General features: G+C 51.4%; 2 protein-coding genes across 6 annotated transcripts in view; both read right to left on the bottom strand.

The window, feature by feature from the left end:
- Nucleotides 1-1114: 1114 nt before the first annotated feature.
- Nucleotides 1115-3576, bottom strand: HOXA2 (homeobox A2). The gene is made up of 2 exons (XM_066354038.1): nucleotides 2857-3576; nucleotides 1115-2219 (listed from the first exon to the last, which is right to left on the bottom strand). Exons 1-2 carry the CDS (start codon nucleotides 3236-3238, stop codon nucleotides 1480-1482), a joined length of 1122 nt encoding a protein of 373 aa, XP_066210135.1. The 5' UTR covers nucleotides 3239-3576; the 3' UTR covers nucleotides 1115-1479.
- Nucleotides 3577-8630: 5054 nt separating this feature from the next.
- The window catches only part of HOXA3 (homeobox A3), a 44228-nt gene continuing 29823 nt past the window's right edge, over nucleotides 8631-23035 (bottom strand). For 2 of the 5 annotated variants that reach the window (XM_066354022.1, XM_066354023.1), the window contains 3 exons: nucleotides 22349-22858; nucleotides 10943-11582; nucleotides 8631-9550 (listed from right to left, as the gene is read on the bottom strand). In XM_066354022.1, coding sequence (XP_066210119.1) covers nucleotides 8745-9550; nucleotides 10943-11462 — 1326 coding nt within the window. In that variant the 5' untranslated portion in view covers nucleotides 11463-11582; nucleotides 22349-22858 and the 3' untranslated portion in view covers nucleotides 8631-8744. Of the gene's footprint in view, nucleotides 9551-10942; nucleotides 11583-14431; nucleotides 14659-18737; nucleotides 18819-22348; nucleotides 22859-23035 lie in introns of those variants that run through there. The other 3 variants (XM_066354024.1, XM_066354027.1, XM_066354026.1) reach the window with 3 other exon arrangements.

Below are 23035 nucleotides of genomic sequence, written 5' to 3'. Positions count from 1 at the left end.
AGGGGGCAAAGGGGTGGGGGAAGGTAGGGAGCAAACCCGTAAAGAAAGAGCCCAATTTCATCATTACTTCCAAGCCTGTGCTATTAAGAGCCGGGTTCTTAAATCAACCCGCCCCCACACATGTTGCTTACACGCTGCGTTTTCTCACGGTAAGTAACCAGCAGAACAGAGCTCAGTAAGGGGAAAATAAACACGGGGAAACGTCAGAAGGGGGGCAAAAAGTAAAATGACCCAGTAACACACCCTAGATTACATTTTATTCATATTTCATTTAAAGTACTTTTTCTCTTTTTCTAGAAACTGGTTAATTTATAACCTAGGGTGCAGAAAAACTTCATTTTAAATCTCAACTTGCTAACCTGACTTCAAAGCTTTAATGCTCCATTATTTGCCATGTAAACAGACTTAAATTGAAATATTGATTTCTCAGACCCCTCCACCCCCACCCCCACCACCAAAAAAAGATGCCCAGAATGACTAAACCAGAGGATTGCAAAGAACCCTTTATGAAGTGTTATTTTCCAGCTAGTGACCAGCTTTTTGTTTTATTTTTGTTTTTCTCTATCTTTTAGGTTCTGTTTGCCTGGACCCATCAACAGCTGGGAGACTAATCAACCACACTGAAAATATTCAGGATTTGTGGGGGAGGGGTTGGAATGTAGATGTTTGGAACAAATGTGTATAAATAAATGAATTGTTGATAACTTAGTTATTGACCTGGAGGTTGGTAGCTTGTTAAACTCCATGTTCCTGGAGTTGGGGGTTTCTGAAGGCACTTTATTTCTCCACTTTCAAAAGCTTGGGCTTGACCCAACTCTGAGGCTTCCCAATCCTGTTTCTATTACCAACTTAGATCTATGGCTTGACTTTCTATACTGGAAAACCAAATCCATTAAAAAAAAAAATCACTTCCCTGACGCCCTGACCATTTTCTGGCTTTCTCTTTTTGTTGCTGTCTGTTAAAGATTTTGAACATGCCCCTTAATAAATATATTAAAATTGAAAAAGAAAATGAATTGTGACCAGAATTTTATTTACCAAGTTAGACTAAAAAAAGAAACCGTTAGGAATTTTGAGAAAGAGGGGAAGAAAAAAAAATAAGAAAGCTACTTATAGCAAAGGAGAATTTATTCTACCAAAAATACGCATGACAATGCATCCTAATGTAATACAAAAATAAAAAGAAAGTGAAGATACAATTATATGATCACTTTCTTGCAGGCCTCATATTGCTTTCAGTAAATCACATAGAGGGTTGTTGGATTAGATTTAAAACAACTAAAACTCCAAAATAATCTGTAAAAGACGCCTCTGAAACTGGGTCAGGGGAATCACTAAACAGAAAATCTTCAACATTTAGAGGAGGGAGAGGGTAGGTCAAGAAAAAAATAAAATTAAAATCAACTCTCAGAATAAAGGCCAAACCACCTGGTCAAGGGGGTTTTTGTTTTGTGATGCTTTGTTTTTGCTTTAATGTTTTTAGTAATTCAGATGCTGCAAGTCGATTGTGGTGAGTGTGTCTGTAAAAAAGTCAAAGCTGTCAGCTGAAATATCTACAGGACTGTCGAGGGAACCTGGCAAACTAGGCGAAACTGCATCTGAAAGCTGCAGGCAGGAATCTGTGGAAAAAACGTTAAAGTCCTGCAAAGAGGGGACCTCGAGGGCCTCGGGACTGTCATTGTTTAGGCCAGAGCCACAGTTCTGCCCCATTGTTGACAAGCCGTTAGGAACAGTGGGTGACTGGTGCTGAAAATGTTTCAGATTTTTCTCATTGCTGGTTAAAGGCGAAACTGGGAAACTTTGGGAGTCGCCATTGTGTCCATTGGGAGCCTGCTGCTGAGAGAGGGCATTTTGCTGAAAAGTGTAACCTTCCCTCTCCAGAAGGGCCCCGGAGACGCTGAGAGCTTGCTCGAAGAGAGACTTCTCTTCCTCGTCCTCTTCCACTTTCTCGGAGTCTTCCAGGCTTTTAAATTTCCCCTCGCCGTTTTGGTTCTCCTTGCACTGGGTCTGCCTCTTGTGCTTCATCCTCCGGTTCTGAAACCACACTTTCACTTGTCTCTCAGTCAAATCCAGCAGCGCTGCTATTTCCACCCTCCGGGGTCTGCAAAGGTACTTGTTGAAATGAAATTCTTTCTCCAGCTCTAAAAGCTGCGTGTTGGTGTAAGCAGTTCTCAGGCGCCGGGAGCCCCCTCCGCTGCCATCGGTGATTTCCAGGGATTCTGCGGAAAGGGAAACCAACAAGAGACACACGCACAGTTGGAGGTGGAGGGGTCCGAGCAGGGTTATTCCACTGGAGAATAAATATAGCAGAAAAGATCAACGGCAACAAAATGGCCGCCCCTAGATGCAGTAGAGCTATTGTGCTGCCTTTCCTGGGAGCCCAGCCCGGGGGAGACCCCCATCTCTTCCACCTTCGTCCGATTCTTGCCTGGAGCTCTCCCCAACCTCTCCATCCAGGAGCAAACTTTATATTAGCCACACCACAATTTATAATTAATGCATCAGCTGCTTAGCTGAGCAAGAGCGATCTATCACTCTTCATTACTGTCAAAAAGCCAAACTCTAGGACAACTAGACAAGAGGAGGTCAGTTCCAACTCAAATAAATCATCCCACATTACACAAGTTAGGGAAAGTTCCACCCACCCCCCCTTCCTAAAAATATATGTCTCATTGTGGAGCGCAGGATGCCTTTTCTCCCCGTCAAACCCACTCCTGAGCCCACAGGGGAAGGGAAGGCAGCCAAGCCTCTCTCTCCCCCTCCCAGCCCACGCTCCCCTCCCCCCAGAACCGCTCTCAGGGCAGCCCCGGAGGGGACCAGGGTCCCGGGGACCTGGGGCCACGTCTTCGGACTGACCTTTGTGGCCGAGGCAGGCAGGGCCGGTGGCGGCGGTGGCGGCCGAGGCGGGCGGCAGCGTGGTTTTCTTGGCCGCCTTCTTCTCCTTCATCCAGGGGTACTCGGGCGGCTGCAGGGCGCCGGCGGGCCCTGGGCTGCCGCGGCTGCCCGCGGGGCTCGGCTTGGGGCGGCCGCCAGCGCCGTGGCGAGGGTGACTGCCCGGGTTCAGGCTGGGAATGGTCTGCTCAAAAGGAGGAGGAATCAGTGTCGAGTGTGAAAGCGTCGAGGTCTTGATTGATGAACTTTGAAATGTATCAGCGACAGGGGGAAAAGATGTCAGGCACTCAGCGAGCGACGGCTGGCTATTGATAAAACCAATCTCTCGCTCAAATTCGTAATTCATGGCCTTCTCCTTGGAGCCCCCTCGGAGAAAAAGTTCCCTCTTCTGGAGGGGCTTTGGGGGGGCGAGGCCCAGGAAAAAGGCGAGTGCGGAGGGGAAAAAAAATCTATCATAGAAGATCGCTGCTGGGGTGTTTTTTTTCTAATTCACTGATTACAGCCGTATGGGGACCGCGCTACTATTAAACTATTGAATTCATGGAGACAAGGTTGAAATTGGACCGAATTGGCTGTCACATGATTGCTTCTGCCCAATGACAATTTGGGCTTTAATCAAAAGAAGCCACTGTCTGTTTGATTGATCCAAAAAAGTCGGGAAGGAACGCCTCATTGGGGGCCAGAGAGGCTTTATTTACACTTTTTTCTAGGCAAAAATACATAGATGTGGGTGTGGGTGGGGATGCCCGGGCTGGCGTGGGGGGCGAGGGTGCCTGCCTGCCTTCCGCTCCGCGAGGACCCGGTGTGTGCGCCTGGCGTGCGTGTGCGAGTGCGAGTGTGCGAGTGTGCGAGTGTGTGCGTGTGCGAGTGTGTGCGTGTGCGAGTGTGTGCGTGTGCGAGTGTGTGCGTGTGCGAGTGTGCGAGTGTGCAGCGCGAGCTCGCGGCTGGGCCGCCGGAGGCTGCCCTCGGCCTCCCCCGCACACTCCGCGCATTGTTTGGGACTGTCGGGAAGACGCCTCGCACCTCACAAATCATTTAAGCACCTCAGCCTGACGCCTGCAGTCATTAACAAAGTAATCCATTAATCTTCAAAGTTTTGACACCCGAGGGCCCGCAACCCAGCCACAGAAGTTCTGCTAAGGCAGGAGGAAGGAGCTGAGAGGAGAGATGAGAGAGGAAGAGAGAGAGGAAAGAAAGAGAACAGAGCGAGAGAGTAACCCCCCCTTTTTTTTATTTCCCTTTTTCTCGTCCGCCTTTTCCGAAACCATTTCCTGGGTCTCAGAACCGCTCCCTGTCGCTGTCTTCCTTCCTCTCCGTCTGTCTTTCCTTCTTTCCCTCTCCTCCTTCCCCCCCTCCCTCCCTCTCTCTCCTCTGGCCACTCTCCTCCCCCCACCCCTGCAGGCCCTCGCCCCCCTCCCAGAGCCCAGCGTCGAGTCCGCGCCCCGAGACCGGACCCCGGCCCATTGTTAGCCGGCGTTTCCACAGCAGCTCTGCGTCTGGCTCCAGGGGGAAGCGGAAAACGGGAGGCTGCTCTCGAAGCTTCCCGACCTTCCTGCGCCATCAACTTTTCAGGAGTGGCTCCAGAGAGATAGATGCATGTGCCAAGCGAGACAACAAGCCCAAGTCCATGTGTTCAAATCCCTGTAGCCAGGGCGGCGGCAGCCAAAGCAAAGCGCCCCGAGCAGGCGCGCGGCTCCTGGCATTCTGGGTTTCATACCCGTAGGGCTCGGGTGCGGTGAGTATTTCCGATTTCCAGGAAGTCTGGTGGAAGTGAGCAGCAGAGAGGGAGAAGGCGCTGGCTTTGCTTTTCCTTTTCCTCCACTTCACCTCCTTGTCGCTCTGCTAGGGGCTCGTTGGTTCAGACGCAGTGAGCGCTCCCCTTGGCAGCCCGAATTGTCGCCCGCACCTTCCTGCTCCTTGGCCACCAGGGATGTTTGCACTCGGGCTCTGTTGTGGGAAACAGCACCGCAGGTGAGACAGGGCAGCCCAAGGGAGGAATTAGAAAGGTTCTCTTTCTCTGTTCACTCTCTCTCTCTCTTTTTTTTTTTTTTTTTTTCCAATTCGGAGACTTCAGGCTGAGCGATCTTGAACTGGGCTGGAGGGTTCAAAAGATAACACCTTTAGGTACCAAACAACAACTTTTTAAAAAATCCACCAAGCCAGAGAGAAGGGAGGAGGCTGAGAGAGAAATCTGAAGGTATCTCTTTCCCCCCAAACCCTCAGGAGGATGATTCGCATTTGCTTCCTTTGAAATGGACCAAGTGATCAGACTCCCCTAGGCCAGCAGGCAACAGTGGCAGCAAAATAAATCATTCTGATGGCTAGGGAGACAGAGGCTGGCGGGAGAGCAAGCCCTACGTGGAAAACGAGCAAGGCCGAGCAAGGCGCAGGGATAGGACTCCATCTCTGAGGCCAGCAGCAAAGGGGGCTTGGGCTGGAAATGAGATAGAAAGTACCCTCCGTGGTTACCAGCCCAGACCATGGCCTTACAGATAGAGATGCTATTTTGGAAAATGTGAGGTTTTTTCAGTTTTCTTGCTTTTATTCCAAACAAAGCTCTGAAGGAAGTCTGGGTGCGATCAATCTTGCTCACCAAAAGCCTTGACAGCTTCTGGCCCTTAAGAACACATTTCAGCTTCGAGCTCTTTCCAAGATCAAATGTGGCCGAGCAAAGAGGAGAGCAGGAAACGCAAGTAAACAAGGAAAACTAGTCTTTTTAAAGATTTTTTTTTTTTTTTTTTTTTTGGCAGCGGAAAGAGTTATAAGACTGCTTTTAGGAAAGGTGCTTTGCGGACTCTGGGGTGGCAGCTTTTGGCATTTGCTTTTACCAGAAAATACTGAGGGGCCACAGGGAGGGGAACCACCGAGAAGGCGCAGCGCTGCCCCGTTTCACGGAGGCTTTGTCAGGGGCTGCGTGGGTGAGGGCTTTCTGCTGCCTCAGCTGCATTGATTCAAATACCATCTGGAAGAAACCCTTTCTTTGACCATTCAACACTGAAGTCTTCCCCAAATCTATTACTTTAACTGAGGAGATATTTTAATAAGGATTTCTTTTTAATATCTGGAAAGCTGGGGGTGAGATCGATATATATTTTTTTCTTTGAAAGCCAAAATGAATGTCTTGACTGGCAAGATGTGGAAAATCGTATTGGAATCTCATTTAAACATCTCTGCCCTGGGGGGGAAGGAAGAAGCCTCCAGACTAGTTCTTTCTCAGCTGAAGGGTAGATTTTTAGAAATGGGTTCCAGTAGTGGAACCTCTGAGAGACGTTCCTCTCTCTGTGGACGGATCTCGATCTCTGTGTGTGTCCTCATTGTTCCTTATTTCCCATGTCATTTTAATTTTATGCACTTCTCTAAAATTATTACTTGAAAGAAGACTCTTGCGTCTGTTCAGCCTGCTTAGCTTAGATTTGAAAAGCCAGAAAGGCGGAAGCTCCAGTCTTCACAAAGACTGGTTTTCCATCCTCTGTATAACTGAGATGCGCCATATTTCAGCAGGGAGATTGGCGCGGGATGCGGAGCAAATCCACATCCTCTACAGCCTAAACTCTTGAGGAAGATGTGTGTGTGTGTGTGTGTGTGTGTGTGTGTGTGTGTGTTTGTATATATCAAGAGCCCCAGGACAGATGTAGGGGAAGCACCTCTGGCTGTGGGAGAAGCACCCAGATCTTTACAGCTGCCTAGGTTTGCGTATTCCGAGCCCTTTTTTCTTAAAACGTGAGCAGGTTTCCTGAAAGCAGCTCCCGCAGACCCTGCAGGTACCCAGAAACGGCTCCAGTGCCTGCGTATAAAGATCATCCGAGGGCGTTTCTCAGGGGGAAAGTAGAGGCCGTGAAGATGGATATTTTGGATTGCAAACAAAATGGCGACATTTTCCACCTCTGCCTCAGACACATAGACTCCGAGGAGAAGGGGGATTTATTTCTCACATCAGATGCTCCTGACTCCCAGACGCAGGTGACTCCTGGCTTCCAGCTTTGAGGGAGGGTGTGATGGGGAAGCAGTCCTGAGGTTTACACTTTCTGAATGTGGTTCCTTCTCCGAGCAGTTCTTTAAATCTGAAGCTGAAACGATTTCCCTTTCCTACTCCTGCCTTTTGCCTCTGCCAGCCAGTGGGCAGCACAGGAATAGAAGTGCAATGTTTAGGTCTTGTAGCATCAAATAAAAAAAAAGTACTTATAAAGTTGCATTTTTATTAGAAAGATATTAATCTCCTTTCTCTCTCCCCCTCCCCCCTGGGGCCATAAAAGGAAAGCGGGGAGGGAAGAAGGAGAGGAAATAAATCCAGAGAATGCCAGATCCTGAATTCGGAGAGGAGGCCGATGCTGGGACCCCAGCAGGTCAGGCGAGGGCTCGGGCCTCCTTGTGCTGAAGACGTGGGGGAGCCTCGCAGTTTCTTCGGACCCGCCTCGCTCCCAGTGGCAATGGTAGAAGTAACTCTTTCCTCCTGGCTTGATAAAGGACCGTGAAGCATCCTCGGAGAGTCCGGCTGCTCCCAGAAAGTGCTCGGCATCCTCCGGGCGGCTGGCGAGGCCCCGGGTTACGGCGTTCGCTGGTCCGCTTTGCCCGGAGGAGGGTCGTGGATGAGGAGACAGCCCGCCTGGTCCCCCGCGGGGCCGCCGCGGCACCTGTGCGCCCCCCGCCGCGCCTGGGCCGGCTGCCTTTGTTTCTCCCGCACTGGGCTCTCCGCAGCCCCCGCGTCCGCCGCCGGCCTCCGGAGCAGCTGGGAACCAGGCGGCCCAGCGGGCTGGCCGCTGGGAGTGTGCAGGGCAGCAGCCCCCGGAGCAGCGGCTGCCGTCCCGAGAATCCGCCGCGCCCCGGCCAGGCGCCCGGCCAGGCCCAGACGCGGTGCCGCCGGCGCGGCCTGCTCAGCAGTTCCTTCCGCCTCCATTGCACGCAGAGCCCCATCTTCGGCCAAAGAACCCCTTCCGACGCGGAAATTATTCAGAATAAAAACTTTATTTTTTTTGTTTTGTTTCTCAGAGTGTGAGCAGCAAGGAATGTAGAACTCTTAAAACAAATCTAGCATTTTTCGTGTTTACAGATTGTTTTCTTCGGTTTCGCCGGATGTTACAAACTGTTTTTCCGAAAGCTGGATCCTCTCTGGTATTATTGCATCATTACCGTTTCTTTTTTTATAAAGGAATCACATTTCCCTTTCAAATAAAAAAATTTCCTATGTACGCCAATACACTATTGAACAAAAGGCCCAAGAAACCTTCTGAACAATCAGGGTACAGAATTTCTTTAATATAAATACGAACGGATGGGGATAAATAATATTTAAAACTTAGATTATTCAATGCTTGCAAAAAAAATATAAATAAATCTGACTGTCCACCAGCATACACACACGGAAAGACGTACACTTAGTCATCCTTGCACAGGGAGCCCCTGTTTCAAAGCGCCTTTGATTTTTTTTCTCGTTCTTTACAAGAAGTGCAATAAAAAAAAAAAAACACCTAAAATTAATTTTTAAAAAAGTAATCGCTTCCCCTCGGGAGCCATAATGTACGAACAAATTCACATTGAAGAACTCGGCTAGAAAATTTGTTCATATACCCTGTTTCTGATCAAAGAGTAGAGAAGGGAAAGGGCGCAGGGCCAGCGGCCGAGCGAGGGCAGGAGATAAATATCGCTACTGATACTGACAGCCGTTCCAGCAACCGAGATTGCTACGTCACATAAACTATAAAAACGCGTTACCAAAGAAAACAAAACGGGGGGGGGGGAATGGGCGGAGGAGAGAGGGAAGGGAGGGGCAGGGAGAACCTTAAAACAAAAAAGCCAACGGAGAAGAAAGGTGGGGGAGGGGCGGGCTCTCCTGGCGCACAGCCCCGAGCCCACCATCACAGGTGGGTGAGCTTGGGGGCTTCCTGAATTCTTCCCTGAGAAGGATGGTGGGCGGTAAGGTCCGTGTAGGTGGGGTGCGGCTCCCCTGGCCCGGGCCCGTGGTGGTGGCCGCTGCCCAGTGGCCCAGCACCCCCGTAGTCCATGGCGGCCGAGGCGGCGTGGGGGAGGTGAGTTAGGCCAAAGAGGGCAGGCCCAGAGTTGCTCATGGGCTCCACATAGCTGCCCCCCACGAAGACGGGGCTTCCCTGTAAGTGTGGGGTCCCATAGCTGCCGTTGCCCTGCAGGCCGTGCGCATGCGGGTCATAGTCGGGTGTGCCCCCTGCGCTCGCCACCGCCGCCGTGTAGCGCTTCTGTGGGGGCGGCGGGGGCGCGCAGCTGGGCAGGGGTGCAGGGTAGGAGGCAGGGGGCAGCCCGTAGGCACCCTGGGGAGGCTTGGAGAAAGGTGGGGGCGACTGGGACTCGTAGGGGACACTGTTGACTAGCGAATGCATAGAGTTCAGATAGCCGCCTGCACCGGGAGGCACAGGGCTGCGACTTGGGGACTGGCCCCCTGATGACGTCAGCATGCCCTTGCCCTTCTGATCCTTCTTGTACTTCATGCGGCGGTTCTGGAACCAGATCTTGATCTGGCGCTCAGTGAGATTCAGCAGGTTGGCCATCTCCACCCGGCGTGGCCGACACAGGTAGCGGTTAAAGTGGAATTCCTTCTCCAGCTCCACCAGCTGCGCGCTTGTGTAGGCCGTGCGCGCCCGCTTGGAGGATGCCTGGCCAGGCGGACTCTTGTCGCCTGCGCAGCTCTCCCCTGCCGGGACAGAAGAGAGAGGGAGAGTGGCGTCAGGGGCTGCTCTGCAACCCCACCCAGTCCCTGACCCAACAAGGCCCCTCCTTGCACCAGGCCCCAAAAGCCCTCCACTTGTCAGGGTCCAGAAAGGGGGAGGGAGAACTAGGTGCTGTCCTCCCACCTGGTGGGGAAGCAGTGCTGGCAGCTTATTCAGTCAAATTGCAAATCATAGGCTTCTCCAAGGGGGTAAAGAACAGAGAAGCAGAACCCTCAGTTTGCCTTCCTCCTCTGCATTTCCTTCCAGAAGCAGCTCACATTCTGACTCTTAATGATCCTGCAGGCCTGTCAGACTACAAGCTCCTTGTGGGCAAGTCTCGTCTTCTTCATTCCCTTCACAATAGCTAGAATGTGGGCCACCTAGTATATGCTCAGTAAACCTTTCCTTCATTTACTGTCTGTCTGAAGGATTGGACACTTGTCTCAACCGGCCACTTATTTAATCTCCCCAATGGAGATGGGTGGTGTAGAAGCCACAATCTGGAAGCCTGCTCCGCCCAAAGGAAGAGATTCCGCCAGCAGTATCCATTTCCGATGGGGAGGCCCAGGCCCCTGATACTGGGTCCTATTAATTAGGGTTCTCCATGTCATCAACCAGCCTGCCCTAGCTTTGCCCACTAATCTTGTGGCCTCCTGTCCTCCCTGGCCCCTCAAATCCTGGCTCAGGTCCCAGATTCTCAGGACACAGCACTGGCAACAGGAGAAGGCAGGGGCAAAGGTAACCAAGATACTGTGAAGACCCAAGACGCAGGGCCTATCATCTACTGGAGTCGGGTTCCAGGAAGCCCATGTGGTTCCTATTAGGATGACAAGTCTGAATCCTCTCCCCCAGGAGATATCTGGCTGCCTTCATTGTATAAAGTCTGAATAGGGCCTTCCCAGAGGTTAGGCAGCCACTCCATCTGCTGGAGCAAAAAATTTTAAAAGGCTCTGATTATAAGCAAAGCTTTGATTCTGAACTGAAGGGTGATTAGGCCTGCTTTTATTCTGCCACATTTCCGTGTGGGGTGGGAGTCACTATTTCATAAAAAATCAGGTGTTGTGCTGGAAAAAGAGTGGAGCTCAGGAGTGTTTTGCACCAAGTCCCCAACTCCAAGAGTGGAACAGGAACAAGAAGAGATTCCAAACTCACTAGGCCCCACTTGCTCTGGGAGCAGTCCAGAGAGACTTCTATTAGGTCTCTCACTGGGATTTCCTGTACACAGTCTGTCACCTCCCTAGCTGCAAAGACTGGAAACCTGTGTAGGGTGGAAAGAGGAGGAGCAGCGAGTCCTTGGAAAAGTTCCAACTCTCCAGGCCGTGCTGGCTGTGCCTGGAGGTGGCCTGGGGACCCTCCTCCAGAAGGCACCCCATTACCTGAGCTGGAGCCGCTGGTTTTCTGTTTTGTGTTCTGCCGAGACTCCTTCATCCAGGGGAAGATTTGTTTGGCCACGGTGGGCGAGTTGAGTAGGGGGCTCTTGGCTGCGCTGGCAGGGGTGGGGTTGCTGCTGGCATTCTGAGGTGGGGAGACGGAAGAGGGGGGCGGGGGCACGGCAGGAGCTGGCGCAGGGGGCTGCGGCGGTGGCTGAGGCTGCTGAGGGGCAGGGGGTGCGGCCTGGGACGGCGGAGGAGCCAGGGGTGGTTCGCCCAGGCCCGGGGGCTGGCTGGGCTGGCCGCTCAGGGTGTGCAGACACGCCTCGCTCAGCTCGTGCGCCTTGGGGTGGCCCCCAGCGCTGGCGGGTGATTGGAGTGAACAGGCTGGTCGGTGGTACTCGCCATCGGAGCCTAGTGCCACTGGGTACGGCTGCTGGCTGGCATTATAAGGGAACCCGTTGGCTGCCTGGTAGGGGTAGCCACCGTAGATCGCGGAGCTGTCGTAGTAGGTCGCTTTTTGCATCGCGTTGTTTCACGATCTTGATCGCACACTCTGACAGGGGCTTGACACCCGTGAGGGCGCACATTGGCACGCCCCCGCGGTCACGTGACGCTCCGCCGCCAATGGCCGCCCCGCGCAGACCTGGGGGGGGGGGGTGAGAATCGCCGCGCGGTGAGGGCTCCGCGCAAATCCATCTTACTCTCAATAGCTAAGTGACATGAAAGCCATAAAAGAAAAAGTGGTCAGCAATATTTAGCAGCACGACTTGGCCCCGGGCGCAGAGAGCCACGCTATAAAAAGCCGCTGGAATTTACTGGCGGCTACAAATATTTGCTTAACTTGCGTCTGGAGTTGGGGGGTTTTCTGAGGAAAGAGGAGGAGAGTGAGTAAGGGCTGGAAGCCGAGTCTCAGGAGCTCGAGTCCATACGAAGAAAAAAGCCTGATGGGCTAGAAAGGAACAGATTGGGATCCTTCTTTTCCGGGGAAGAAGCAACTCGGGGTGTCCCTTCCTCTCTGCTCCTTGGCCTCATCTAGCAAGCCCCGCGACTCCTTCCCTCCAGGGATTTTGGGGAAGATGCAAGGAGGCAAAGGGGAGCTTGAGTCGCCAATTTCTCTTCCCTCCAATCTTTGCTTTAGGACTTATATTTGCCAAAAAGAACCCTGACACAGGGTGATGTCCCATCCAGCCCCTTCTCGGACGATCCAGGACCAAAGAGAGGTATGCACACAAAAAATTCAGGCAATTGCCCTATTCGACCCTACAGGATTTCAGAAGCTGAGATTGTTAGGCAGTTCGTCTACCCTCGTGCAGACCCACCTCCAAATATGCCCCTTGTCGCTGAGAGGGGAGAGAGAAAACTTCAGATGGAACATCCTGTATCCAGAGGCACCACCAACACCACCCACTCCAGCCAGTCAAACTCAAATTCTGAACAGCCTTTTACTCCTCTCCTTTCCCTATTTCTCAGGCATGTGCCAGCAAGCCCCTCCCACCTCTTCTCTGCTGTTACAAAAGGTCCCCAGACCCTCCTGCCTTGGACTTTCTGAGGTGCTGTTATTCAGGGCAACTATCAAATTCTACCTGTTAAAACATGATGGATTAGAGAAAAAAACAACCCACCAGGAACCTGAAAAACCAGCGTTCATCTCCATGACCACGGCTTGAACTCTCCTTCCAACTTAACGATAATAGGTTCTGTCTTAGAAACTGCTATGTAATTTGATGTATGGGGGTCATTTGGCTCCCTGGACGAGGGATGGAAGCACAAGCCATAAAATCCTGCCAGAGTTCCCTGATCTTTTTGTGCTGTTGTTGTTGATATTTGTTACTTGGCCTATTTACCTGCTTCAGAAACACAAGTAAAGGGCAACCCTGGAAATCTAAAAACCAATTGAAAGCCTTCTCATCTCTCTCTCTTTTTTTACATTTAGAAAGCAGTTTGCAGAAGTGAAATCTGTTTCATTTTTTGCCCCCCAGCTTTTGCATGGTCAACCTTTGGTTCTGCTCAGAAAAGTTCCATGTGAGTTTATATGTTCACCCACTGTGACACACTCAGAATGTTAGTCTCTGACCATTTAAGAAAATTACAATGACAAATTTACTAATAAAAGGGTTTACACTTCACACCCCAACTGTGTGTATTCAAGTCCTGGAGTTATTCAAGTTTTCCAGAAATAGCAGATATTTTGTTAACTAGAAACAATAATGTAATAAGCACCTACCAGTGGATGATTATACTGTAATTTTGTCTTTAGTAATGGACTCCTTTGGATTTCATTATTAAGCCAACAATCTGACTAACATCTGGAAAACAGGCACAATTAATTTTCCAGAACCTCAATTAAAAATTACAACATGCCTTACCCAGAATTATTGTGTGTGATCTTGAGCCCTGGAGTATTGTTTCTCTTTTGGAAATGAATAGGAAGCTATAGATGCCAATATCAAAAGTAAATAAAAGATAAAATAAAATTTAAAACTGAATAGCACTTTAATATCTTTTTCCTGTCCTATCACTAAAAACAGTTCCTATTACATTTGGCAGTGTTAATGCCTGCCATTGTAAATTTTTAAGATACTAGGCTTGTGTAAAATAAAATGTCAGGTTAAGAAAATTACTCCAGACACTTGAACAGCAAAATATTAGATAAAAACAAAATTAAGTTGATTTTGAACATGCACTATTTCAAGTAACTTGCTAATCCATTATTACCAGGTACACCGGCCTGCTGTTTACCTAAGTCTTTTCATCAAGTTGTGTATTGTCTTGTAAAATAATAAAAATACCTTTTTAAAAAAAAAATCAAACAGCAAACAACAACTCCTATAAACTTAAAACCTGAATTCACCTCTGAGATCCCACCAAAGTGCTTTCTATTGTTTGAGGTCAGCAGATACCACCTTGGGGGCCCACAGCTTACCCCCCACCCCAGCCCAGCCCCCAAAGTTTGCAACCTAGTAAAGAAGTTGGAGATTTGCCAGCTTGGAAACTTTGCTTTGCACCCCCAAGCAAGGGCTGGGGATGGGAGGAGATTCCTCCGAAAAGATCCATTTCTGGACAATAACCCCCAGGTGCAAAGAGCTGAAAGAGTTGAGGACGCTAAGTTGAGTGCAGGAAGCAAGCCCTATTGTCTCTGTGGAAGATCTGCCCAAATTCAACCTCCTTCCTTCAGACACCGCTCCCTCTTTCCACTCCCGCCCCTTCCTCAGTTTGCTCTCACCCCAAGTTTAAGTGGGAGCACCGGCTAAGAGCCCCCAAGTCCCCTCGCCCACCCGGAAAAGTTGCGGCTGGGCTGGGGAGAGGGACGAGGTGGGGGCGGGGATGGGAAAGCGGCCTGAACTCGAAGTGTAAGGGTATCAGTCACTGCCGGGGAGGAAGCTCCGGCTTGTGAACTTTTCTTGAACCGAGATTTAAGTCTGCGGCCATAAATCACCGAGACGTAAACTCCGCCATTCAGCACCGAGAGCGGCCGGTTGTGGCCCTGCTTACCTTAACTTCTGACGAGTGCCGGGAGCGCAGGCTCGGGCTCGGGCTCCGGCCCCCGGCCCGGCTCGGCTGCCCGGCCGGGTCCCCTCGGAGCGGGACGGGCACCGACCCTCAGCATCGGCCGAGGCGGCGGGCGGGAGGGAGACCCCGAGGCCCGGACGCCGCGGCGCGGAGCGTGGCCGCCTCGCTGCTCCGGCAAGGCTCGCCCAGGGCGGACTGGGGCGGCTGGACCCCCCCTCCCACCCACCCCACCCACCCACCCCTCCCCCAGACCCCCGCCCCTGCCCTTCCCGAGGGCAGCAGCCGGCCGGAGATAAGCGCGAGCACGGCTCGGGGCTCTGCCTGGGCTGGTGGCACCGACTTGGGTATGTTTCTTATGAATATTACACGCGGAGCAGGGGCTGGTAGGGGGTGCGGTGGGGGTGCGGGGGTGGGCGGGAGGGGAGGCCGAGGCGGCTGGGGCTGTGCGGGCCGGCGTGGGGGATGGGGCCGAGGCGAGGGGAGGGCCGGGAGCGAGAGGGGGAGCTCCGCGGCGCTGGGAGGAGGGCAGCCTCCCCCCAACCCCCACGCCCTCCCTCTCTGCGCTCCCGGGCGTCACTAAAGTCCAGGAAAATTATGCTAATGAGAACAAACGGCTCTCACAAAGGGGATCTCTTGCCGGCTCTATTTCTTAGAAATCTGTTTGCAAAACCATGTAACCTTCTGCCCCGGACATTTCCAACTGAGGGGCAAGGAGAACAAGAGCAGAAGAGAGTTCCCTAGACTCTGGCCAGTTGACCTCACCTGCCACCCCCAGTTCCAGAACCTCGAAGCCAATTTTTGTGGGGTTCAGATAGGGCCTCCTTTCTCGAGAAACTTCCCCAAGCGCCTTTGGTTCTATTTCTCAGAAGAACCCCTGAAATCCCGGCAGCCAGGAAGGAAGGAGCCTGAGGGAAGTGCATGGTGGTCGGGCGGCGACATGGGAAGCTCTGGGCTCAGGTACACAGCGCCTGGAAACCCGCTTCTCCAGCTCCTGTGTGTGTGTGTGTGGGGGGGGCGATCACAATACAAACATGCAGGTCACTCACAGGAAAACACTGATAAAGCTCTGACCACACCAGTAACGGACATTTAGGGTCCCCCCCCAAATTAGTGGTATGCAGGGACACTAAGCAGAGGAAAGGCCTGCATGTGCCCGGTAATATTTCCACAGCTTTAAGGTGGACCGTCTTCCTCCCTCCTAGGGCCTCCCTCAAATACCCAGATTCAGAAGCGAGCTCTGCAAGGGTGTGTGTGTGGCAAAAAGAGAGAAACGGAGCTTTCATGCCATTCCAAGGTGTCAGCGGCCGGTCCTTCTCAAAGGAAGGTGTTAAAAATATAAGTAGTATGTTTAAACTGTCAGGGAGCCAAAGTGTCACCTTAGAGCAAAAAACAAAGCCAAGGGAAAAGGGAGAAATCAAAAAGCACTCCTGGCCAGGGTGGCCTCATGCATACCAATGGTTTTTGTCATTTATGGCTGGGTAAGATTTATGACTCGGCGCCCCAAAGCTGTAAACAGAGCACAAAACAGCAAACACTTGCTCCTATGGCATATTGCGGCAGCACAACTTAAAAGGGGGAGCCGGGCCGCGTAGGAGGCGAGAGCCAGAGACAAAAATCCGCTCAGCGGAATTTTCTCTTCAAATCGTCCGGGTCGGTCGGATGTGGCATTTGAAGAAAGAAGGCGTGGGTCAATAATCAACCCGCACTTTCTCCTCCAAATTGCTGACGCGACGCTCACGCCTTCTCAACTAAACCAGCTGCATGCAGGGCCAGCCAGCTCTCTGTGAGAACCTGCCAGGGAAGGGGATGACCCGGGCCCAGGCAGCCCAGGGCGCCGAGGAGAGGGGCCAGAGCCCCGGGGCGCAGACCTCGCCAGCAGCGCAGAGACCGCGCGCGGGGCAAAGCGTGGGGGCCGGACCCGCCGACTGGGGGCCAGGGGAAGGCTGGGGCAGGAGCTCCGGCCGGGGCCTCCACCCTCCCCAAAGAGGTGACTTCGGGGTGAGGACCGCCGCGGTCAGAGCCGGTTCCGACCTCCAGGCTGCAGTCCGGCGCCTTGGCACGCAGCCTGCCTGCCTGGATTCGGGCCTCTCTGCTGAAATGCAAAGGGCTGGGTTTTGGAGCAAGGCAGGCGAGGGGATTAAAAAATAATTTCTAATAACTGCAAGGTTTTCTGTTTGTTGTTTTTTAAGAGGAAAATACTTCCTGGTGATTTTCCATGGCCAGAAACTACCGGTAGCTGCCGCAGTGCCCTTTCTAGGCAAATCCTGCAGCCCTTCACCCGGCTCCACCAAAACCACTGAGGTTTGCTTTGCTGAGAAGACCCCTTGGCCCCCAGATTCCCCCCACGTCCTCTACTTTCAATTTCTCTCGCCTAGGAGGACCAGAAGAACCCATTTTCTCAGCATTCGAAGAATACTGAAAACAGCGAAGGCGCACTGGTGTCCTCAGGGGCCTCCTTGTGCACATGTCTGAGAGGCCTCCGTGGCTGGGCACCGCTGTGCAGCCAGCGACCAAGGTGAGGAGGAACTGTTGGAAAGAAGAGGCATGGCAATCCCAGAACGGGGAGGAAAATTAATGGGGAAATACACTTGCCTATGAGGATGAGGCTGCCGTTTCGAGAATGAAAAGGGACTCTTTTTTTAGAGCTACAGTTTAGCTATAATAGAGTGGCTTTAGCTTTTTCCTTGGCGGAAAAACCAGCCGGTGCTCTAGATATGTGACTGTTGGTTTCTCCTCACTGCGCACGCTTTTACACAGAACTGGCTTGGCTCGAGAGCCCTTCCTTATTTATTCTGCGTGCTGGTACTGACGCGAAAATAAAAAGATGCCTTCAACAGACCTCTATCCCTCTCTCATTCTTTCTAGTGAAACTATATTATTTATGAGTCTTTAACTGGGTCAAAAATGCGCCAGAACTGGGTCATAAATCAAATGAAATGCTGACAAGTAATTGAACAGCAATTAAAGCTTACATTTTATTTCCAAGGGGTGTTTTAGAGCACTTGAAACGGCCTCAGTTAAACACGGTTAGTGCCGAGGCTGGCAGGGGGGGAGGGCAGAGCAGCCTTCCGTTCTGGGCAAGAAAACCCCACTTGAGTAGGGGAAGCCTCATTTGATTTTTTTTTTCAAGTACAAAAAGGAATAAGATTTTTAAAAAAGTCACGGGTAAATCTCCTTCCCAACTCCTAGCAGGCACCCCTTTCTTCTGCTCAGAGAGCTCCAACGAGAAGACTTTGCCAGGAGTTTACATCTTTCCCAGGAGTAGTGGGTCCCCAAAGCCCAATTAGCTGGGGCTTTCCAAGTCATTTAGAAGCACATGGTTTAACTCTGCCTCCATCCTGGCTACAACACAATTTCTGGGTCTCCAAACGGGAGAAAAGTCTGCCTCTGCTTCCTGTGGACTGCGCTCTAGACTTCCCTCCAGCCCAGGGCGCACCAGCCAGCCCACCAACTCTCCAGGCCAGCTGGGGGCATACAGGGGGTGGCCAGGCCATGCTCAGTACGAAGCCCAAACCCAGCGCAGGCTCCCTCTGTCCTCTGCATTCCCACCATTCGAATAACAGAGTTTGGGGGCATCTAGCACACTTGCCTCCACCCCAAGCCTCTCCTAAATCAGAGCTGTCCTTCCCCACCCCTACCGGGCGGAGGATGTGCGGGGGAAACAAAGGCGAGTCCACGGGGTCCAGCTCCTTCTGTCCCGTATGTAAGAAAGCACGTCCTGCAACCCAGCCTGAACAAAGTGGCCTGAAGCATCATCAATAAAATGGCAGCGCATCTGCACATTCATTGATTTCCTTCTCCCAGCTGCTCCGGCTCTCGCTGTGGTGGTCAGCCCTAGCCCTCCATCCCTGGTCAACAAACAAGCAACGGGGGCAAGCGATTCCTTTTCTCCTTCACTCAGTGTCCACCTCCTCTAGGCAGTGTCGCCTGAGAGCGCACACCAGCCACCTTAGCCTGCACAGGCGCTGTAGGACCCTCCCTCTGCCTGGGGCTCAGCTCCGGGGACTCAGCACCGCTGGAGTGGACAAAGCCACCCTCGTGCTGGAGGCCCACCACCAGGCCCACCGATTAGCTCCCAAGTGTCCCTTCCTTTACACTCCCAACTCTTTACAGAGAATTAAACTCAGTCTGAGACGCTACTGGGGATCCTTCAAATGGTTTCGGTCCTAAAGGAGAAACAAAGGGAGAGAGGGGCTGAGGGTCCTGTCCCTGAACCAGGGTCTCCTCGCCTGACCTTTGTCTCTCACAGCCATAACTCACTCTAGATATGAACAATCGACGGAAATACCTTAAAATAAATTCCATCCTCCTGGTGTGGCCTCGAGTCCCATCGGCTAGCTGGCCCAGAACCGCTCCATGAGTGCTGAGAACTGCAACCCGCTAGGAGAGCGCTTGCTGGAGAAGGGGAAGGAGAAGGAGGAGGTGGGGGGAGCTCGCTCTCTGTAGAGAATCTAGACAACGTAATCACAGGCGAAGCCGCCCGGGTCTCTGTTCCAAATGCCACAATAATGCGCTGTATTATGTGCTCACGTGGTCATACGTCAACTTAAATCCTTTTATTTGAAATAGGGAATCACTGAAGGAACTAGGTTTCCAAGCAGAACATTTAGCTTTGGGGGAGGAGAAATGGGGGGCCTTGACCAGCAGTAGGGAAGAGTTTTTCTAAGTCAGTAGGATGCTGGGGGCATCTGTTCAGCCCCACCGTTTGCCACACAAGGCCAGTTATCTCCGCTTATACTTCTTCGCACTCAACCCAAACATAAGGAAACAGCAATGCTGTCCCTATTCTTTGAGTCCACACAACTTTTCTTAGTCTTTCACTCACAGACCTGCTGAACCCAGCACACCCGAGCATTCCAATCTTCTCTGGCCCTCTGGCCAGTACAGCAAAAGGCAAGGCACAGGCCCTGTTTCCAGAAGAAAACCTGGTAATGATTGGCCTGGTGAGTGGACTCCCTCATGGCCTGCCATTGTATGGAGTTTGCTAACACCCACGCCATACACCACAGCCACTGTAGAAATCAAAAAGGCCCATAATTACCTGACAAAAGGCTAAAACCCCTCCTCCAAGTCCAGTTGGTTTTGTTAAGTATATCCCCTTAGGAAAGAGGTGCTTGCTCTAGAGTGGTGGGGTGAGAGTTTGGCAAATTCTGGAGGGACACAGTGCCCAGGTCAAATTTGCACTTACCTTTTCCCTCAGAGTATATAGCTGAACAATACATAAAATTATAGGCTTCTTAATGACATTTTTTAAGGGGAAATGGTCTGTCTCTTCAAGAAGAGAAAAAAGTAACAACCTTTGTTGGCATCCCTTTAATTAACCTAATGAGACAATCTGGGACCCTCTCTGTGCAAAGCTCTGTTCACCCTCCTCTAAGACAACTGCCAGCAGAAACTGAACTGGACCAACTCTTCTCAGGAGAACCTGGCTGAAACACACACACACACACACACACACACACACACACACACACACACGCCTTCTGCTTGGTGACATTCTCCAATGATTTCAACACTTCACCCTCTCAGGAGCTGTCTAAAAAGTTCCCCGTTTCAAGTCTTAGTTTCTGAACTTTGGGAATGCTCTGAGGTGGTGAGATCTTCATGCCTTATTCTTTTGTTCCTGGCGAACAGGCCTTCCTTCCATTAGCTAGGCCTTTCTGAGCATGAGGACTCACTTGTAGCAGCTGCAGGAGGCTGTGCATGATTCTGCTCCTCCCCTTTCCTCCTCCCCTGCAGGGGAACAGAGGGGGTCTGGTGAGATTGCAAGGCCCTCAGTAAGGGGGCCTCGTCATGGGGGTGTCCAAAGTAGAATGGTAATAAAAGAGGAGGAGACCTCACCCCTTGATAGTGAGCCCTGGCCTAAGCTGGTGGCAGTATTTCAGTACGGTTCTGTCTGTACAGCTATATCACAGAGAACCTTTATATCGACTTACCTAAGCCACAAGCTGGAAAGTAAAAACCCAAAGTAAAAACCTGTTTCTCCCAGGTTTGGGGGTGAGAGGGGACAGGAAGGACCAAAGGCTGGTTTCCAAAGAGCACTCGCCAGTTGACCCAAGGACTCAGGCCACAAATACACTGTCCTGACTCCTCTTCCCCACCACCTCAAATGTCTTACACTGAGCTCTCCAGGTAGCCCGGAAAGGGCCTGGACATAGTGCCCAAGTGCCGGCAAACTCCAGGCCCCCAAGCAAGGTTTCTGTAGAGGCTTCAACTCAAGGATGAGAAGGGGCCCCTTCAGAACTCTCAGAGCAGTGTGGAGCAAGTTGAAATTCCCAAGGCCATAAATCAGTGGGCGAAGTCTTTGGTAGTGCTTCAGAGAAATGCCTTAACGCCAGCAAGGCCCAGAGGCATCTCAGCTCCAGCCAGGAGCCTTCATGCCGCTTAACAGGCCAGTTAATGCTCCAACTGCTGTTTAACAATTAACATCAGTGACTTGGGGTGCGATAAGGGATAAGGTGATATGGTGGGATATAAAGAACAAGATTGGAGGAAGTTCAAAGAAATTTAACTTTTGAGGTGAGAAATGGCTTTTCTAGGAGATACCTTCATCTGGGCAAGGCACCAGGGAATCAGCAGCTGAGGGTTCTCCTTCGCTACTCTGAAATCTCCTTTTCTGGAGCAAGGCTCTGGGCCTCTGCACCTTCCATCCCAGAGGACACAAATGGAGAGGTTCAAGTATCTAGTCCTAAACTGGGAAACCCCAGCACTAGTCCTCCATTCACTGCCTCAGCCCCCAACCTGGCCAGCCGGGGCAGGGGACACATGCCCTGCACCCAGGCCACCAGACCCAAAGTAGGCAGAAAGTTGTCTCAGAAGGAGCAGGTGACTCAGGATACAGAGCTTCAGTCAATATTTGCAAGGCTGTTGGCAGATTAGATATATCTGTATTCAAACACTGCAATCTGATTTCTCTGTCAAAAATACACTTAACATTTCTCTTCTCTTAGTTAACTCTAGTGGTTTTCTACTCAGCATCAGGTTAGGCCCTCTTAGCCCACTTTTTTTCGATGGAGGTTATAGATCATTATTTAACATGAGATATTTCTTGTGTGTGCAAGTGCACTACAAATGGGCTCCAAGTTCTCTGGACACACACAAATGTGTATATCACTTTTTGTACATGGTCTCAAGTGCCTGCAACTTTTTATACACGCAATGGTTCTGTTGTGTGCAGAGATGCAAATCATATGTGCACACTGAGTTGCAACTTCCTAAAATGCTCCATCTATATGTGATATAAGCGACATACAGTAGCTGAGAAAGTAATCAACTTTACTGTTACTCTGTTTACTTCCTATCTGATAAAATAAGAATGGTATCAGAACACCATAGCAGCTTTTCAGAGCATCATCGAATAGCCTGTTGTAATTAATTAGCAACCTGGTATTTTTTTTTTTGGGGGGGGGAGCAAATTTTAAGGGAGACTGAGGCCTACAGAATAGAAAACAAAATCTCAGAAAACTTTGTAAAAGAAGTAAATCCTCAAAGAACAAAGCAAACCCATTCCTTCATACCAAGCTTCAGAAAACTATTCCAGCAGCCCCTCCCCCAAATAGGCACAAAATTTATGGATCTTTTACAAGGTAATAAACCACAGTAATTACCTCCCTGCATCCCAAACTAATAGAACAAATTAAGCCAGAACTGGAAAAGAATTTTAAAGAGTTTTCCCTTGTTCCAAATAGGAAAAGAAACCGCTGAGACATAAAAAACCCGTGCTTTTCCTGTAGGAAGAACAGAGGATCAGCTCGGCAAGAGGAGTCGAGAAGCCCTGCTTCCTGCGACGGTCTACATGCTGGAAATAACAGCAACTTTCCTCACGCCACGGACAAGCGAAAGGACAGGAGAGACTGCGAGGCGGCCAGACCAGTTTCCCCCACGCAGAGTTGGACTGACCATAATTTCCGAATTCCCAGTCTCCGCAGGCGCCGCCAACAGTGGACAAGGAGAACGGCCCACGCAGCGGCCGCCGAGCCCATGGCCTCTACTAGCTTTTGCCCTGCAGTTCCTTGTAGTGGTTTGTTTGAAACTTGCCGGAAGAAACAAATACACCGTTCTGACACCCCTGCCCCCAACCACACACATCTTTGGTCTCTGCAACCACCCCTCCTACACCACGCCAGCTTTGCGGGCTGACTCTTTGTCTGCCTGAAGCCCCGCGTTCGCTAGCGTGTAGCTGAAAAGAAACCAGCTGCAAAACTCCTCCGAAGTTAAATATTGACCAGAAGCTCTTTCCAAGGGCTGCAGCTACCGGGAGAGCAAACTCCTGCCAAAGACTGGGTGCAAAGCCCCAAGCAGTGACGAGTATGGACGCAGCGCTTACCTCGAAAGCTGGTTAAGCCTGAACCCCAAATTGTCTCCAACTCCGGGCGCTCAGGGAATCGCCTTTTCCGGTGTCCGGGCACTCTGCGGACAAATAAACAGCAGAGGGTGAACGGTGGCTGGGGAGGAAGGGAGTCGGAGACCCAGAGTTGGAAGCGCGGCCAGTCCCGGCGCCAGGGTGGCCCCCGGGGTGACGCGGACACGGAGGAGTCGCCAGGGCATTCGTCCATGCGGCGCACTCATTGCTCGAAAGGTTCCAGT

This window comes from Saccopteryx leptura, chromosome 12 (genome assembly GCF_036850995.1).
Source record: "Saccopteryx leptura isolate mSacLep1 chromosome 12, mSacLep1_pri_phased_curated, whole genome shotgun sequence".
NCBI lineage: Eukaryota > Metazoa > Chordata > Mammalia > Chiroptera > Emballonuridae > Saccopteryx > Saccopteryx leptura.
This window is presented reverse-complemented; position numbering and strand designations above follow the sequence as displayed.